An 18952-nucleotide genomic window follows, 5' to 3' on the forward strand; every position below is an offset into this window, starting at 1 on the left:
TAATGTTATGCACAGCTCTAGAAACTGGAAGCCTTATAAAGCTTCATAAAATACCTTCTTCATACCTTCTTCCTACCTGACACCTTCCCATATTTCCTTGATGAACACAGAATCAGCGGTGGTTTTGTTTCCTGTAGTAGCTGGTTTTCTCTGGCTATATACACATCTTTAAATTTTAAGTTAATCTCTGTGGCCTTGTGCTGGGTTTTCTTCCTGTAGTCCTGATCACTTATCTAGGCATCTTTTTCTATTTCATTCTGGCCTTGAGAATAAACAAAATAATCCTGTCTTAGAGAGTTACACATCTTAAAATTAACATTTGCTTTATAGTCACTTCTACACAGCAGTGAATGTAAGGTTTAGATGTAGGGAAACCCTACTGAGCCTGCAGGACACCAGATGAGTTACCACTGACACAAATCCTATGTGAGACCTGTCAGAAAATCACCTCTTTAAATTAACAGAAATCACAGATATAACAGGGTTCAGGTTAAAAACAAACACACACAAAACAAGAAGGCATGAAGAGGAAAAAAATCAAGCATGTTAGGAGGGTCACACTCTAACTAACATATATTCTCCATGATCCATAACAGCATCATCCCAAAGAATTCCCATTACTGTTTATTTGTTCACTGAGAATATTCTTGAGTGTGTTCAAAGCACTGTTCCTTCCATTCCTTCTCTCCAGTGCAGGAATTCCTTCATAATTAACAGGCAAACAGAACAGTCCTCATGCTGAAGCCATGAGCATTCCAGGCACCAACCCTAGTTCGCTCTAAGATGGTGATTTCAGAAAACTTCCTTTTGCAAAGCTGCCCGTTTCCCTAAAAAAAAAAAAAAAAAAAAAAAAAAAAGAAAAAGAAAAAGCATACTTTCACTTTAGATTTCTTCAGTGCTTTGCAGGCCCAGACAAAGCCTGTGATAAATCTGTATCAGCTTCAACAGTTTAAGGCATAGCAAAGATGTTCTGTCCCTCACCTTCAGACCTCAGACTGAGATCTGCAACTCAACATGGATTTTTAAAATTGCAAGTTTCTCATTTTAACGAAGTTAAATCTCTCCAGTCTAAAACGAAAGCAGTTTTGCACGCTCAAAATCATGAATGCCTCATTGTTTATGCCACTGTACCCAGGCTGTCTCTGTTTGACAGCTTTGTGTTCTGCAGCTATGCCAGCCCAGCCAGCACATTCCCCCCTCTTTGTGTGTTTGTGCTGCTCTGGGTGCTGGCTGCTGCCCTGTCTTTTTAAACGGAGCCAGCTGCCAATGCAGATGTTCCAGCGAGTACGTGCAACGCGTGCTCCCGGCGGAGCAGCAGCTTCCTGAAAACTGCAAGGCTCGGAGCTCTGCTCTTACAGCTGACTCCACCAGCCCCACCGAAACCTGCGAGGAATGGGATCTCACCCATCGTTTTGGGATTCCCCCCAGTCAAACAGCTCATTCGCAGGAAGAAATTAAGAGCGTGTCTCCTCTGTTTCCATTTTTGAGCTGCTTAATTGCCTCAACCTGGTCGAGAATTTCACATTTCACTTTAACTCACAGTGTTTCTGCCCGTCTTGCTTGTAACCGTGTTTCTCCTTTTGTCTTTCGAGCACTGCTCTGGATACAAAACTTTCCCGTGCACACCTAAGACACGTGAGAAAGTTTGTTCCTCCATTTATACACAGTGGGACACAGTTTGATAAAAAGAACTTCCTTTCCCGCATAGTCCCTGTGGTGGTAAACCAGTAAACTGCCACGGGAATTACGGAAAACCCCTCCAGGCCGTTTCGATGGGTGCAGTGACCGGGGTAGGGGACACAGAACCTCAGCCCTGGGCTGGAGCTGCTCGGGGACACCCAGGATACAGCAGAGGGAGCGGGGCAGCGGTGGGGCGGCCCGGGACAGGAGCCTGGAAGCCGGGGGATCCCCGGTGCCGGGGGTGGGCGCGGTTGGAAACCGGGGGTTCCGGAGCTGAGGAGGCTCCGAGCCTCCTCCGGTAACGGGAGGGACCGGGAGCCGGCGGCGCCGCGAGCAAGCGGCGACCTGGAGCCGGGGGGCTGGAAGCCGGGGCTTGGAAACCGGGGTTTGGAAGCTGGGGGATTGGAGGTTGAGGGAGTTGGATGGAAGTCGGTGGAGTTGGGAGCCGGGGTTTGGAAGCCGGGGCAGTTGCCAGCCGGCGGTTGGAAACCGGGGGTTTCCAGGCGGGGTCTCCAGCCGGGGTTCCCAGCCGGGGCAGTTCCCAGCCCGGTTCCCGGCCCCGTTCCCAGCCGGGGCAGTTCCCGGCCCCGTTCCCAGCCCCGTTCCAGCCCGGTTCCCGGCCCCGTTCCAGCCCGGTTCCCAGCCCGGTTCCAGCCCCGTTCCAGCCCGGTTCCCAGCCGGGGCAGTTCCCGGCCCCGTTCCCAGCCGGGGCAGTTCCCGGCGCCGTTCCCAGCCCCGTTCCAGCCCGGTTCCCAGCCCCGTTCCCGGCCCCGTTCCAGCCCGGTTCCCAGCCGGGGCAGTTCCCGGCCCCGTTCCCAGCCCTGTTCCAGCCCGGTTCCCAGCCCCGTTCCCGGCCCCGTTCCCGGCCCCGTTCCAGCCCGGTTCCCAGCCCCGTTCCAGCCCGGTTCCCAGCCCCGTTCCCGGCCCCGTTCCCGGCCCCGTTCCAGCCCGGTTCCCAGCCGGGGCTCGGCCGTCCCGCGCCGCCCCTCCCGGCCGAGCCCCCCTCAGTGCCGTCGGGCGCGGCTGTCGCAAAGCGCCGCAAAGCGCCGCCAATCGCGGCGGAGCCGCCTCGGGCGCGGCGGCCATGGCGGCTTAGCGCCGGTGCGGCGGGGCCGGGACGGGCCGGGCCGGGCCGGGCCGCGGCTCCCCCGCCGCCGCCCATGTGGCTGCAGCAGCGGCTGAAGGGGCTGCCGGGGCTGCTGTCCAGCAGCTGGGCGCGCCGCCTGCTCCTGCTGCTGGTGCTGCTGCTGGTCGCCTACTGGTACCTGGGCGCGGCGCGGGCGCGGGGCGCGGGGCGCGGGGCCGAGCCGCGGGGCCCCGCCGCGCTCTGCCTTCAGGCGGCCGCGGGCGCCTGGCGGGCGCAGACCCAGCGCGGCGATGCGCTGCCGCTGCCGGAGGAGGCGGCCGGGGCCGGCGGGGCCCCGGGGCTGGCGGTGGCGGGGAACGGGTTCCTGCTGCTGGACGTGTCCGCCGGGCGGCTCTGGGTGCGGCCCGCGGGCCCCGCGGCCGGCCCGGCGCTCGCCACCGAGTACCCGGCGCTGGTGCGGCTGAGGGCGCCGGGCGGGCGCGGCGAGGCGCGGGCGGCGCTGGCGGCGCTGCGGGACGGGGCCGTGCGGAGGCTGCGCTGCGTGCAGACCGGGCCCGGCGCCGGGGACTGCGTGACGCTGCGGGAGGAGGTGGTGGCCCACCGGAGCCGGCCGCATCTCTACCTGCAGCGCATCCGCATCGCCAACCCCACCGAGCGGGTGGCCGCCTTCGAGGTCTCGGCTCCCGCCGCCGCCTCCGCGCTGGGCGGGCGCTTCGTCAGCAGCCTGGAGAAGGTGGAGGAGCGGCAGTTCCTGCTCTCCTCCGGCCGCCTGCTGCTGGACGGCAGCCCCAAGGTGGTGCTGGTGGTGGTAGCTGCCAAAAAACTCGTGAGCCGGGTGCAGGTCGCGCCCAAGTCGCACTTTGACGAGACCTTGCTGTCCGTGGTGTACACCTCGGAGCCCATCGAGGTGTCCAGGCTGGAGGAGACCTTCAGCAAGCTGAGGGAGGCAGCCAAGAAAGAGATGCTGGAGGTGATGCAGATGGGGGTGGAAGATCTTTTCCAGGAGCACCAGCAGACCTGGTCTGACTTGTTCATTTCAGGTAAGGAAAGTTGTGCTTTAGTGATGCTCAGCTTCCATGGGGTTGCTTTAGAAGGTGCCTGAAAACTCAGTGTCCTGGTTGCTGTCAGGTCTCCAGAGGCTCTGGTCTTCTCATGGGTTCTGGGATAGTAAAACAGTGTTTCTGGTCTGAAACCCAGCTTACCGTACAAAGTGGAGTACACCTGACTGTGTATAGAAATTGATAGAAGAACATTTATAATCATTATTCTGTGTGTTCTGTGTGTGCTGCTTTCTGTGGCTTCAGGAACTTCACTGATTTGCTGTGCATGTCAGTTGGGAAAAAAGTTGATCTTTAGTGACAGCATAAAAGACAGATCCTGTGTGGAGGTTAAGGGCCGTTCTACAAAGATGCTTTTTCTTAAGATTTTAATGTCTTATGTAAAAGAGTGGCTGACCAAATAATGTACAATTTGTTATTTTATAAAAAGATTATGTTCTTTTGACAGATTATTCTTGCAGAGTCATGACAACAGGCATGTAAGGCGTCTGTATATTAAATTAGCTTTGTAGTGGGAGCTTGGCTTTCAAACTCCCAAGTAGCAGAGAAAGTATCTTCTTAGACAAACACAAGGAAACATTTCACTTTGGTGTTTTATGGACACAGGTTTCTTAGATGTTATAAAGAACACCATATTGAACATCAACGTGCATGTTTGATCTTCTTTTCCTCCTAGTGAATTTCTGACTATGGGTTGTTTTCTTTTGCTACAGGGATTGAGATGAGAAAGATCACAGACGCACACACCCCATCCAGTGAGACTGTCAACATGACCCTCTACTACGTGCTGTCAACTGTGCCAGCCCCGCTGCTGGACCCGCTCCTGGCTGCTGAGGACAGGGAGAGGATTGAGGCCAGCCTGAACTACGCTGACCACTGCTTCAGCGGCCACGCCACCATGCACGCCGAGAACCTGTGGCCACCGCGGCTGAGCAGCGTCACCCAGATCCTGCAGCTCTCAGACCTGTGGAAGCTGACTCTCCAAAAGCGGGGATGCAAGGGGCTTGTGACAGCTGGAGTGCACGGACTCATGCAGGGAATGGTGCTTAGTTTTGGGGGTCTGCAGTTCACAGAAAACCATCTTCAGTTTCAGGCTGACCCTGACGTACTTCATAACAGCTATTCCTTACGTGGGATCCATTACAATAAGGACTTGATCAGTTTAGCTGTTCTCCTGGATGCAGAAGGAAAGCCCTTCTTGCATGTGTCTGTGAAATTCCAGGACAAGCCTGTCAGACTGTATGCGTGTGAGGCAGGCTGCATGAACGAGCCTGTGGAGCTGACCTCAGAGGCACGAGGTCACACGTTCCCTGTCATGGTGACTCAACCCATCACACCACTGCTTTATATATCAACAGATTTGGTCCACTTGCAGGACCTAAGACACACACTCCACCTAAAAGCTATTCTGGCTCATGAGGAACACATGGCCAAGCAATACCCAGGCTTACCCTTCCTGTTCTGGTTCAGTGTGGCCTCCTTAATTACTTTGTTTCATTTGTTTCTGTTCAAACTCATCTACAACGAGTATTGTGGGCCAGGAGCCAAGCCCCTCTTCAGGAGTAAGGTATAAGGCTGCAGCTTTTGCCTGCTGTCCACTGAGTGTTGTCAGCCTGATGTTGTGTCAGCTGTGCCTGGGCAGGCTCTCTCTTAGACTGTGAGGATTTTCAGTCTCTCTTGAAACAAGTGATCTGTGACCTCTTCTTGCAAGAAGGAGGATTAGGGCAGGGATTGGAGCAGTAGGGCTCACAGTTGTTAGCAAAGATGAATTCCTTATCTGTCCCTAGACATTTGTGAGTCTGCAGGTGGAGGCAGACACAGCTTTCTGTCCTTTTGCCACACATCAGTGTAGGACATTGCTTGTTTCTAGGCCAGCAGTTGCAGTTGTCATGAGATGATGCTTCTTGTTATTCAGTACCAGAAAGCATGTGAGAGAGCTGCTGTACTGGTGTGAGCTGCTGTGTGGAGACCTGCAGACCTGCCTGCCTGCTCTTAGCATGTGACATGTCACACAGGAGCACCCAGAGGCAGGCTGGTGTTCTGAGGTCAAGGTGCTGACTTGCTGGGACTTGTGGTACATATTATACACATTGTGCAGCCCTCCATCAGACCACACTTACCACCATCATTTTGGGAGGATGCTGAATTGGTGTTTCTCCCAGTCAGACAAAATACAAAGCTGTGTTAAGGAAAGTACTGAGTGCTTCTTACTGTGAGTTGAAGGTTCTGGCTCCAAGCTCCGGAGCCAGAGCTCCAAGCTCATCTTACCTGGTGTAAAGAATTTCAAGTTGTTTTTAGTTGCCTTGGAAAACTTATTTGCTGTAAAAACTTAGCACAGAATAGACAGCAGATGGTGAGTTCTGCTCTTAGTACTGGGACTTTCTGATTGTGTGTTGATATGAAGTGGAAATGCAAGGCCAGACTGAATTTGCTGTGTGAGCTAGTTGTGCTTTTCAGAGGCTTTCCTCCTGAGGGCTGATCTGAGTTAAATGTAGGTTCATTTAGAAAAAAAGGAGATGATAATTAAACAGAGCTGTCAGAGGAAAGGTTCTAGCTATAGATTGTACTGTTATTCCAAAATATAAAATCAAATTCGATTTTGAATAGCTAAGGCTGAACAGAAGGTATTGAACTAAACTTGACAGCTGGTATGTATGGGGTTTTTAAAGTGAGCTGGAAATTTCCTTGTCAGCTCACTGGTTTTGTAATTTTGAACAGTGGAGATCAAGCCTGATCCCAAGCAGGTCTGAATACCTGTGATCTAATAAAAGATTGAGTGGGAGGTGCTTGTAGCCAGACAAACTAACCTAGGAAGAGGTAGGATAGAATTGTATATCAGACAACTGCAGTTACAAGCCTCTGATCATGATCAGAACATCAGTGCAAAGGGAGGAAGAGCTTAGGAGGTGATGTCAGCTATTGTGCAACAGCTGTGCCCAGACATGCACCTGAAATGTGTCCTTGGAATTATGTAATTATGTCCTTTCACTGTTGTCTGTCCAGTTGCCTTTGTCATCTCCAAGACTTGCCTTCTGCCTTTTACCAAGTGACTTGTTAACCATTGCTGCAGGTGGCTGTCCCCGCTGAAGTGCCCAGAGGCTTCACAGCCACTGTAGGGCTGGCCTGACACCTCATCCTTCTGGGCACTGCACACACCTCATCCTTCTGCTGCCTGGTCTTAGTTGGAGCGACTTCAAATGAAGTTGATGCAGAACTTGATTCCAGAAACAGGGAAGAAGTGGAAGCCAGCTGAAGCTCAGAATCTGTAGCAGTAAGCAAGATAGTCTTGAAACAGCACCCCATTCCATTAATTGAGTGGGAACATCCCCGTGTCCAAGTGAACTTAGTCCTGCTTTCTGCCTCCATTTGCACAAGACACCTGGCAATATTGCAGCTGAGAACAAGGACCATTTGAAAGCAACAACCCTTTTGTGCCTTGCTATTACAGGAGTCTGAGACTTGGAAGGTGTGATGATTCAGTTGTTTATCCCAGAAGCTTGTGTAACAGATGTTTCCTTTCCCTGTAAGCTGTTCAGTTCCCTAGGAGTAATCAATTTGGTGAAAATACTTGAAGATATACTAAGACCTTTGATATTTTGATCTGGGTTTTTTTTGTTTGTTTGTTTGTTTTTTTAATTCTACAGAAAAATAAAAGATGATGATTCCCTTCTGAGAGTTAACTAGAAAACTTTAGTGTAACTTCCTTTCTGGTATACAGTAATTTATTGCTTGGGGGGAGGGGGAGTATGTTGATTTTTGCTCCACTTCAGTAACAGTCAATTGAACTGTCAATATCTAACAATCTTAACTGTTGATAAGTTCTTGTAACAGGTGTTTCATCCTTTATGACTCTAGAGTCCAAAATCAATTTAATGAACTTGTTTTCTGGATATGCACTTGGAAATGCTGATCTACACGTTTCCTGTTCTAAGCTATTGAGACTTTGTGCATTGATTTGTTTTGGCTATGGGGGAAGGTACCCCACTTTCTAGTGACTTACAGGTTGTTTGGGTTTAAAATACCAAAGCTGTTGTTTCTAAATAAATATCTTTCAGTCTAATCTGATTGCTGAAGTGTGGTTGGGGTTTTTGTTGGTTTTGTGTCTGTTCTTTCCTGCCATTGCTCCTCACCCAGTTTAGATAAACAGGGCCTTATGTTACATCTGTGGCCAGTATTTACTGCAAATACAGTGTGGAAAATACAATATAAATGGATATAAACTGGATATAAGACAATTTGGAAGGCACAGCAAGTGACAAAAACACACAGGGTAAAGCTCACCTCCATTTCCTTGCTCAGTATAACCTTGTTTTACCCTGGCGAATGAAGGCCAAGCTTTACTTTGAAGAACACAGAAACAATCCCAGGGAACCATCAAGCAGCAGATTTAACAGCCATCCAGCAAGTAATAAATTTGGCACAGTTGGTGGTTCCAAGGAAAAACTGTGTCAGATTTAACTTCACATTTTCAGAGAGGTTACTGTCTGGTTTCAGATGAAAAACCCCTCAGGAAAGCAGATTTCAGAGTCTAACTTTTCTGCAGACAATTCCATTTACTAATTAGTATAGCAGAGTTACTGCCCATCAAGGGAATAAAGACAGGGAAGCAACAGAATTCATTTTAAGTTGTACACAGGCACATTGTGTATTAAAGGAGGCATTTACTATTCTGCTTTAACAGAACATACCAGAAACTCCTTCTCTTTCTCACCAAAGTTCCATGAGCTGCTTGGTTTCTGTGAAACATCTGGCATGAAGATGATAAGAGCTTCCAGGGGGCTATTTCCAAATCACCATGGTATCAGCTGGAGGAGCCTGGCAGAATTGCCAGCAGCATGTCACCCATGGAGTCCAAGGAAAACTGTTTAGGCCTGGAAAAGATGGATAAGCTACCATCACATAAAGCATGAATAGAACAAAAAGCAAAACAGCTTTGAGAGTGTTTTACATTAAATATATTAGGATTCCTATGAGAATTTCTTCCATAACAAAAGAACTGTTTCAGAATTCCTCCATAAAGGAGGGGAAGAAGAAATATTACAGTATGCAAGAGAGCAGAAGGTCATATCTGTGAAATGCAGAAATTTTAAAGAACTAAACAAAATTCCAAATTTACAAGCACGCAACAATCAAAGCAAGTTAATATAGTAACTGACCATCCAAAATTTATACTTTTAATTGGAATTCAGTGAAAATGATAGTGACATGGAAGTTAAACTGAGCAACATAAGGTTGTTTAGCTTGTAAATTCAGACACTAAGGAAAGAGCCAACAAATGAATGGAAAAAAATTTAGAATCTCAATTTTGTACTGTTAATCCTGGTTTCTGCTTCTGGCAGATAATAAATACAAGATGCCAGAACAGGGTTTGGTTGATCCAATTTGCAATTCAAAATGCAGCTTTCTCAAATGCTGTTGTCTGGGTAGGAAAATACATTATTGAGAAGCAGATGAAACAGCAAAGCATTCTATATTTCTGCCTTCCACATGTGTGCTCCAGGCATCTTTCATCCAGCACAGTACCTGCTGCTGAATGGAAGCTCTGGAAATCAGGGATTTTGCTGCTTATTAGTCCTGACATTGAACATTAGATTTATTTCAGCATTTTTGAACCCCTTGTTTGGTGTCTGTGTACGACACAGCTCTGGTTGTAAAATTGCATTATGATATTTCCATTCTAGTAAGTTTGTTCCCTATGAGTGTCCTGGTTTACAGGAGAGAAATGTTTGTTTTTAAAATAACCAGCAACGGTTTCTCAATGGTTGGTGGATGGAAAGGTGACAGAGGATGGAAAATTCCTGTAGTAGAAGATAAAAGAAAAAAGACAAGGGTAAGCATTGATAGCTAGTTACTGTCAGTAATGAATTAGGACACTTCCTTTTGTGGCAGCATCTCTGGAGTGGTGCAAATGCCTGCTCTTGCCTGCTTTGTCCTGGGAGCAGAAGTGCTTTGCTCTTTTCATTAACAAGCTCACAGTGTGTTATAGCACAGGTCAGCACTGCTCTGGTTGTTTCTAAATAAATATCTTTCAGTCTGATCTGAAAAAATGCTGCAGGGAACCCTGTTCTCTTCCAGGGCTGCTGATCTAACAAAGGGACATAGGACAGGGATGGAGTCTGACTCACCACAACGTAGCAGGATTTCTGCTTCACCATGGACAGCTGGTTCTTGTATGGCTTGAGGTATGTTCCACTTCCAAGTAATTACAGCCTGCTTTATTGAAGTCTGGCATGCTAAACCACACACAACTTGATCTGGGAAAGAAGATACAGGTTTTCAGTCAGTACAATGTGGTAGATACCATTCAGTTACAAAATAAAACAAAAGCAGACCCCAGACCAAAACAAAATCCCAAGGAGTTGTATAATTTAGGAAGGGAGCCTCTAGAGATCAACTAATGCAACCCCACCAACACGTCCAAATCTACCACTGTCCAAATATATCAGACACTGCTGACATACCACCAAGTGTTAGAATAATTAATTTAGCATTTTCCTTCTGTGAATACCTGTGTGATGAACTTTCAAGGCAATGGAAATGCAAACAGCTGCTACAAATAATAAGCAATTAACCAAGTTGTTTATACAGCCTGGATCCAAGGTCTACCTAAATGGGGATGTTTTAGCAACTTATGTATATAAAGAATTATCCCACAGTGACACAAGTTTTCCATTTGTATTGGAACAGATCTGCATTTTAACTCATGTGTCCCAGAGATAAGGACACTTATAAAATGTCATGGAGTTGAGCCTACAGCACACAGCAACTGGCACCATGCTTGGACTCCTCTTTGCTGTGTTGATTCTGGCACCTGCAGGTACGTGTCCAACTTCTACTTTAATTTTAAAAGATTAAGTTAATTAAAATCTAAAAACAACTTTCCTTTTTTAGACAAATTGAACATTCTACATCAAAGAAAAGAAATACAGCATAGGATGTTCATTACAAGGGTCTCTCCAAAGAGTAACTGGGTGCTGTGCTATTTGATACTTACAGATTTTTTTTTTTTAAACCTACTTTCAAACACACATGCTATTTGTATGTCTTCTAGCCTTTGGCTGTGGGGTTCCTGCCTACCCACCTCTCGTGTCCAGAGTTGTTGGAGGGGAAAATGCAAGACCATACAGCTGGCCCTGGCAGGTTGGTCATTCTGTGCTTTCCCTGGAACAACTGGGGCTGTGCTCTGCACAACAGAACAAAACCACCTCTTAAATTCCATTTGATGCATCTTGCCTGACACGTTTTGACTCTTCTGTTCTGATCAATCCTAAAGTTTCCAGGTTTAAAAAAGCTCTGAATGTGCCACATTTTGCAGGTAATGTGTAGGCACACAGTTTGTGGGAGTGGGGCTGCTGCAGAGCCTCGTCCCCCAGTGGGTACAGCTGTGAGGGGCAGCTGAGCAGCACTGAAGGGATGGAGTGCCCAGGTGCACTCACCAAAGGGGACAGGGGAACACACAGTGCACTGCATGAACATCAGGGTGTAAAAGGCTGGGCTAAAGATCAAGAAGGGCATGTGCTTGGAGCTTTCTGGTGTGGTATGAAGGTATTCTGTATGGGCAGATGCTGGAAGCCTTCTGGTGTGGTATGGTGTGACTGTGTAGGGGACAATTTGGAAGGCACAGCAAGTGACAAAAACACACAGGGTAAAGCTCACCTCCGTTTCCTTCCTCAGTATAACCTTGTTCTATCCTGAGGAATGAAGGCCAAGCTTTACTTTGAAGAACACAGAAATGATCCCAGGGAACCAACAAGCAGCAGATTTAACAACCATCCAGCTTAAAGGCTTAAAGCCTTCTGAAATTGCATGGTGGTATTCTGTGTATTGTGGCATATGCTGTGACAGTACTGCAGGCTCTTGTTTTAAGTCAAGTAGACTTGGGCTATTTAAGCAAGATGTATTTAAAAATCAAGCTTCGGATGATAGGGAAGGAGGCAAAGCCTTTCTGTGGCCAGGAGTTGGAAACTTCAAAGCCTTCCACCATCAGCAAGTTGTGTTCTGGGTGCAGGAACAAAGCACAACGATGAAAAATGAATAGGTAAAAGCCTGAGCCTTACCTGGTTCCTTGATTCCAGGCTTCCCTTCAATACTATTCCAATGGCAAGTGGAGCCACACCTGTGGGGGAACCCTCATTGCCACCAACTGGGTTATGACAGCTGCCCACTGCATCAGGTAAGTAATGAAGATAAATCTGACCCAGGAAGCAGCACATGAGCAGAAAGAGATGAATGAAAACCATATTAATGCCAATTCTCCCTTTCCCAGCTGAAAGCTCTGAGGTTTGCATCATATCTTTTGACTAAAAATCAGGAGAATGACATCTCTTTATTTTCTTAATGTAAAAGGGGAAAATACCCCAGTTACACGAATTATATGCTTGTCATTTTCATAAACAAACTGCAAACATCCTTCTGTTTTCAAGTTGCTGTTAAAATTCAGCTGTATTGACTGTTTCTGTAATATATGTCAGTGAGATCCTCAAGCTAACTAATCAATCCACTCCCTGAAAAAATAATCACAAATATTTTGAATATATCAATCATTTTCAATAAACTCTTCATATTATGTGGCCGTGTTACAAGTAAATTATCAGCTACAGCAATGTCATTGCATCATCAAAACTGCTTCCACAAATACAACCCCATTTTGCTCTGGTAGCATATGGTTATTGTAACATTAATTTGTAGCAAACATCATAATATGAATCATGAAGGATTGGCTACATGTTATTATTATAAATCCTGCATATTATATCTATCACACAGTTGTTTATTATTGAAATTATTTAAGCTGTTAAAAAAATGTCCAAATTGTTATTGCATTGAAGAATACGAGTTGAAGCCTGCAAAGTTTGGAAGCACCTTGAGTTTGTTAAAGAAACCTTGAGCAGGAGTTGAGAGGACAGCTTAGGGATGGAATGGTTGTGAAGTCTAGAACACAATCTTTGCCCTTAGCAAATCACTGGCACAGCTCCAGACATGCCTGTGATGAGAGATTACACTCAAGGGTGTTCTTATTGAATATCTCAGGAGCCAAAGATGCACTTGCATAACTGAGTGTTCATCCTTTTCTTGCCCAGTTCTTCTATGACATATCGAGTGTTTCTTGGAAAATACAACCTCGCAGCTGAGGAAAAAGGATCAGTTGCAATTGCTCCAGAAAAGATCATTGTTAATCAGAACTGGAATCCACAGAAAGTTGCAAATGGGTAAGCTGGTGGCAGGTATTTTTTCAGTTTCTAGGAGGGTAAAAATCACACTGCCTGAATCCCACCCACCTGGAGTTATGGTAATTAAATTCATGTTTAGAGCCTCCTGTTACATTGTCCAGTTTCTACCTTCCCCATCAAGAGACTACAGAGCAATTAACAATATTGATTTCTTACTGATCAATAGAAGCCATTTTGCATGTTCATGCTTGGGTCAGAAGCAATGATATTTCTTGCACAATGAAAGGGAATGAAGCATTTCATACAACACCCTTTGAAGCCTTCCTACCAGCAGCAGAGACACAGAATCATGGGTCATTAATATCCATGTGGCTGAAGGACCCCTGTGTCCTGCTGCAGGCTGAGGGCAGTAACAAAGAAATCCCCTCAGTTCCAGTCCTTGGAGTGAGTCCTAATATATGCTTGGTTTTGGTGAAAAAAAACAAACTATAAAATACAACTTTCTTCCATCAGGAAAATGGGGAGTTCTGCAGGGAATAACCTTCAGTCCATGAATTTCCCTGTTGCTTTAGGGTGCAGGAATCTCTGCTGCTTGTGCACTCGCCTGAGTGTTGTGTAACTGCTGAGTACTCAGGCTATTGTGTCTTGATCTGTTTTGCAAACCTTTTCACCTTCCCTTTCTCTCCGACACAGGTACGACATTGCTCTGATCAAACTCTCTGAGCACGTCACCTTGAGTGACCACATTCAGCTGGCCTGCCTGCCCCCTGCCCAGAGCATCCTGTCCTCCAACACTGCCTGCTATGTCACCGGCTGGGGAAGGCTGCAGAGTGAGTACCTGGGTGTTTGCAAAACCGTGGAATAAAAAAAGAACTTTCAGAAGTTCCTTCTCCTCTGAGATTGATGACAAAGACTATTAATGGTGCTCAAGATCCCCTCAAAATTCAGTATAGTGAAGTAGTTTATTATATTAGGCTCCACTTCATTCGTGCATTATGATTTTTTTCCCTTTGAAATTTATTTTCCTTGTAACAGAGCTGGTAATGCACCTGAGGGGCCTTAACTGAGCTTTTAGGAGCTGTTGTAATGCAAATATTAATAGTGTGCAGACAGGTGCATTTGCTAATCCCAACACACCAGCTGAGTATCTGAAGACACAAGGGAATAGATACGAAGTGAAGAAAATCTCAGAGTTGAGCAGAGGTGTCAGCTTGGCTCAGGAGGCAATTCCTCGAGGGATAAGTAAATTACAAACTCCTGAAAATAGAGTAGCCCGTTATTTCTCTTACCAATGAGACATTTTTTAATGGAATGCAAATTTTTAGTAAGTTAAGGTGTATATGAAAGAATGGAACTAAGGGGCATTCATACCTATAACAGCTTCTCCTTTAATGTAGCCCCTGTGGAGTGTTTTACCTGGAGTGATGCTACCCAGATACCAAGAGACATTTAGCAGAGCAGTTTTATTCTTCCTTCAGTGCCAGCTGGTAGCATGAGCCCGTGTTTCTGTTCTCTCAGCTAATGGACCCCTCCCTGATGACCTGCAGCAAGGCCTCCTGCTGGTGGTGGATTATGCAACCTGCTCCAAACCTTCCTGGTGGGGCAGCACAGTGAAACGCACCATGGTTTGTGCTGGTGGGGATGGAATCACCTCCAGCTGCAACGTGAGTCCACCCTCAGGGCTTGGGTTTGGACCAACAGGCCTGATGGCAAGGAAAAGTTAAAAACTCCACTCTAACTATGCTCTCCTTCCTGCCAGGGTGACTCTGGGGGCCCACTGAACTGCCAGAGGGCTGATGGCAGGTGGGAAGTGCACGGCATCGTCAGCTTTGGCTCTGCTCTTAGCTGCAACTACTACCACAAACCCTCCGTGTTCACTCGGGTCTCTGCCTACAACAGCTGGATCGAGCAGGTGAGGAGCTGCTGCAGGGCACACGCTGTGCTGGGGCTCTCCCTGCCATGTACCACTCCTCATTCAACCCTTACCAATTGAAAGTATCCTCCTCTGAAACAGATTCTATTTTTTTTTCACTCATTTGAATAAGTTTTGATAATAGGAATGCATTTTCTCTTTATTTAGATAAAGATTTTTCATATTTATTCAAATTTGCATTCATCAATTGCATCCTAAAAGGTAGCACATGCAGCTCAAGTCTGGAATGTCAAACTTCTTTTAATTTAATATAAACTTTGACTGAGAAGCAAAAATCTTATTTCGCTTATTTAAATCCTGTGACTTGGACACAGCACACACTGTTCACAAATTCCTGCATCTCACGATCTGATTTTTCATTTGTTTTACATTTTTTGTAGGTTATGGCAACCAACTAATCCCATGAGAACTGGATGAGAGATGCCATGGAGGAAATCAGTTTGAATAAAGTCATAATCATGACACCTTTGATCAAAAAGAATTGGGAAATTACGGTTTTAACAACACAAGTATTAAACCAAAAACTAATGAAATAAACTATATTTTTTGCAAACAAACAAAGTGTGTCTCTGTCACTTCTTTTTGACCGTTGGCAAGCCCAGAGCCTGAATTTGGGGATAATTCTGGATATTTTTCCCTGTCCCAGCATAACCTGGGGCAGGTGTGAGCCCGTTCTGTGGAGGGTTGGCAGTGGGAAGAGTCAGAGCATCCCAAAACTCCTCTGGGGTTCAAGAAGAATTGGGAAATTACGCTTTTAACAACACAAGTATTAAACCAAACATTGGTGAAATAAACTGTATTTTTTGCAAGCAAACAAAGCGTATCTCTGTCATTTCTTCCTGACTGTTGGCAAGCCCAGAGCCTGAATTTGGGGATAATTCTGGATATTTTTCCCTGTCCCAGCCCTACCTGGGGCAGGTGTGAGCCCGCTCTGCGGAGGGTGGGCAGTGGGAAGAGTCAGAGCATCCCAGAACTCCTCCGGGGGCTCGGGAGGAGGCTGCAGGGGGGAGCAGCAGCCTGAGGCTGTGAGGAAAATTGAATATGTGTTTCAGAGGAGGATCCTTTCGATGGGTAAGGGTTGAATCAGGACCAGCGATGGCTGGAGGGAAGGCAGCAGAGGCAGGTCCCGGCAGGTGAGTGCGGACAATGCTGCTCCAGAGGGGTTTCACCTCCTGTGACCTTGCAGCCAGCAAGACCCAGCTCTGGGGTTTGCAATTTTTAAAAACCTGTCTCGTTTTTAAGTCATTCAGAGCTCAGGGTGGTCGCTGGCAGCTGGCACGAGCGTGGGGATTTTGGCAAAGCAGAATTGCCACTTTCAGCTCGGCGCTCAATTAAAGACTCTCTTAGTATTTCTTTCACTGTAGAAGATAGGCAGTACAAAATCAAGGTGGATTTTTGTTGTGTTTTTCTTCTCCCCCCGGTGTGTGCTAGCTGTTTCCAAAAGTAAATTACAATGGAGGGCAAGTGACCCAAAGGTAAGCAGTAGACAGTGTAAGGAAAAGGTTGGATGTTTGTTGTGAGAACAGAAATCCTCAGAGGTACATTTTCCAAGCTTGCAGTTCCTTTTAGTTTGGTATTTTGCAGATGTTAACCATTGGACTAAAGTAATTATATTATTAAACAGAAATTGTATTAAATGAATAAGAGAAAGCATGGCTGTATATAATCTCTGGGGACAATATTGTTATCACTTTCCTTCTACTTTACAACCGTTGATCACCATTCTGCTCAGCAAGAATTTGTTTTGCTTAATACCAGCTTCTGCTGAGAAATAATAGCTTTTATTGGATTTTATTTGCCTGACTAAAAGTGTGATTTCCTATATCTAAAAGAACAAGCTATCTGAGGAGGGCTTTTTTCAATCAGTTTTATATGCAGAATTTTGTTCTTTATCAGTAGAAATAAAGATTACACAGTTATTCAGGAATCATCAGCTCCAACATAACATCCTGAGGTTTGTTTTTTTTTGGTTTTTTTTTTTTTTCATGAGTATCATTGGTGTAAGATTGTAAATGATGGAATAATACTTTTGAAAATTAAAATCATTAGAGGTCACTTTGCTCTATGGAGCATGGATGTCCATTATGTGCAGTATGAAAGACAGAAAAGTAATCATGAAGATCAAACAATAAAAATTGGATGTGCAAATGCTTCTGTAAAAATTGAAAACAAATTAGATTCATTTCCCATCTGAAATATATAGGCAATATTGCAAAAAACATCTGAGCTCATTTACCATATCAATAGAAAGTACTCACCATATGGAAGTGCCTATTAAGAACAAATTCTTAAAGTTTGATTTTTAAAGAATCAACAGTTCCAGTTTGTGATCACTGGAATCACTGGGGGAATAAATAACCTATCTTTTCATGGCCTTCCTTACGATTGGAAGAGAAGTATCACAGAGAATAAACCTATAGAAAATAGCTTTTTTTTCCTCATAGAAAAGCTGTATAATTAATCTAGTTTTGCAGATGAATGTGTGTCAAGGAAGCAGTCTCTTAAATACAGCTTTTCTTTTAAAATTAATATCAGGTGGAACAAAATATAAGAAAATATATCTTTAAAAAACACCCAGACAATGCATGCTCCTTTTGCTTTGTTTCAGAACACATGGGAATTGTTAAATATCACTGCTAGATCCAGCTGTGGTTTCAGCAGCTGGAAGAAACACTCTTGGGATCAGACAATGCCACTGGGTTTTTTAAATTATTTTTTTTTTAGGTGTTTTCCTTCTTCCAATGCTGGTGGTAGAAAAACAATTCAAAGGATTTTGACAGCATGCATGATCTCCCTCTGCAGCCTCCTTGGGGCTATTTCTTTTGATTTGAGCAACAGCTTGGAAATATGGAAAAACACAGGCAAAGCCCTTCAGGAACTTGCCTCCTGTGAAAACCTTTGGGCTGCTCAGCTCATCTCTGTCCTGCAGGAAGAAAGGCACAGCTGGCTCTTCCCAGCAGCAGACACGAGGAGCAGATCATCCCATCCTCAGCTCTTGGGGAATTTAAACTCCCTCTGCATGGCAAGCGAAGCAGAGCTGTACTGTGAGAATTGCCAGTGCAAGGAGGAGAAAATCTCCATTTGTAGGTTTTACATGAGTGGCTTGAGACACCAAGTGAACATCTCAGGGGTTACTGGAGCCAGGCAGGTGCTGTCCAGAGCCATCTCTGAACTGCTGGAGCGTTTCAGGAGTTCCCATGAGGACCTCAGAGCCATGAGGCACAATCCTGACTGGGCAGACACGGTCGCTTTTAAACTCTGCCTCCAAATCAGAGAAGCTGTGCTCAAAGCTCAGCCAGTGCCAGCACCTGCGAGCCTTCAAAGCACACTGCAGCAGCATTTCACCACTCTGAGCTATGCTCTCTTCTCCTCAGAGACTGCACATAAGTGCTGGACAGATAATGTCAATCTGTCCCTTCATTTCACCCATCATGAAGGAATCTCTTTGTTTACCCCATTGCCAGGCTTGGGTGACTTTGTGTCCCTGGAAGCCACGGGAAGGGGACTGCATTCTGCACAGAGCTGTCTGCTGCACGAGGGACAGGAAAAGCTGCACAAGAAATCCAGGGAAATCCTGTCCACACTAAGCCTCAAGATCAGTCTGGTGGTGGTCGCCTGTCTCATTTACCCCATTGTACTGATGTCCTTCAAGCAAATGACAGATTGGATACACAATTATGCCAGGAACCTCAAGGAAAAGACAGAGGACTTGAAAAGGGAGAGGCGCCTAGCTGAGGACCTCTTGCACCAGATGTTGCCAAAATCTGTGGCCAAGCAGCTAAGGAAGTGCCAGAAAGTTGAGGCAGAAAACTATGACCAGGTTAGCAAATGGAAAGGATGTTGCCACCAAGGATAGAAAAATACCTAAAATAGCACCTACCTTGTCACAGTGTTGAGGATCCTGGGTTTGCACCCACAGTCGAGCGTGGATGGAAATCCAAATATTCCTGATGGGTTTTGGAAAGAGCTGTGCAATATGCTGTGGAGCACCAAGGCTGCTGGGGAAGGAAGAAGAGTGAGATTT

General features: G+C 46.0%; 3 protein-coding genes across 3 annotated transcripts; 2 read left to right on the plus strand and 1 right to left on the minus strand.

Annotated features, from left to right (window-relative positions):
- Nucleotides 1–560: 560 nt before the first annotated feature.
- Nucleotides 561–2766, minus strand: LOC110479717 (uncharacterized). The gene is made up of 2 exons (XM_085559089.1): nucleotides 1541–2766; nucleotides 561–827 (listed from the first exon to the last, which is right to left on the minus strand). The coding sequence occupies exon 1, from the start codon at nucleotides 2764–2766 to the stop codon at nucleotides 1627–1629; it is 1140 nt and encodes a 379-aa protein (XP_085415215.1). The 3' UTR covers nucleotides 561–827; nucleotides 1541–1626.
- Nucleotides 2767–2825: 59 nt separating this feature from the next.
- KIAA2013 (KIAA2013 ortholog) lies at nucleotides 2826–7890 on the plus strand. Its single transcript, XM_021547211.3, has 2 exons — nucleotides 2826–3807; nucleotides 4539–7890. Exons 1-2 carry the CDS (start codon nucleotides 2841–2843, stop codon nucleotides 5396–5398), a joined length of 1827 nt encoding a protein of 608 aa, XP_021402886.1. The 5' UTR covers nucleotides 2826–2840; the 3' UTR covers nucleotides 5399–7890.
- A 2673-nt stretch (nucleotides 7891–10563) lies between these two features.
- On the plus strand, nucleotides 10564–18814 carry LOC116184394 (chymotrypsin-like elastase family member 2A). Its single transcript, XM_031506633.2, has 8 exons — nucleotides 10564–10642; nucleotides 10877–10965; nucleotides 11901–11998; nucleotides 12906–13034; nucleotides 13689–13825; nucleotides 14514–14659; nucleotides 14755–14907; nucleotides 15309–18814. The coding sequence occupies exons 1-8, from the start codon at nucleotides 10564–10566 to the stop codon at nucleotides 15324–15326; spliced, it is 849 nt and encodes a 282-aa protein (XP_031362493.2). The 3' UTR covers nucleotides 15327–18814.
- The last annotated feature ends 138 nt before the right edge of the window (nucleotides 18815–18952 follow it).

Source organism: Lonchura striata, chromosome 21 (assembly GCF_050655825.1).
Source record: "Lonchura striata isolate lonStrDom1 chromosome 21, ASM5065582v1, whole genome shotgun sequence".
Classification (NCBI taxonomy): Eukaryota; Metazoa; Chordata; class Aves; order Passeriformes; family Estrildidae; genus Lonchura; species Lonchura striata.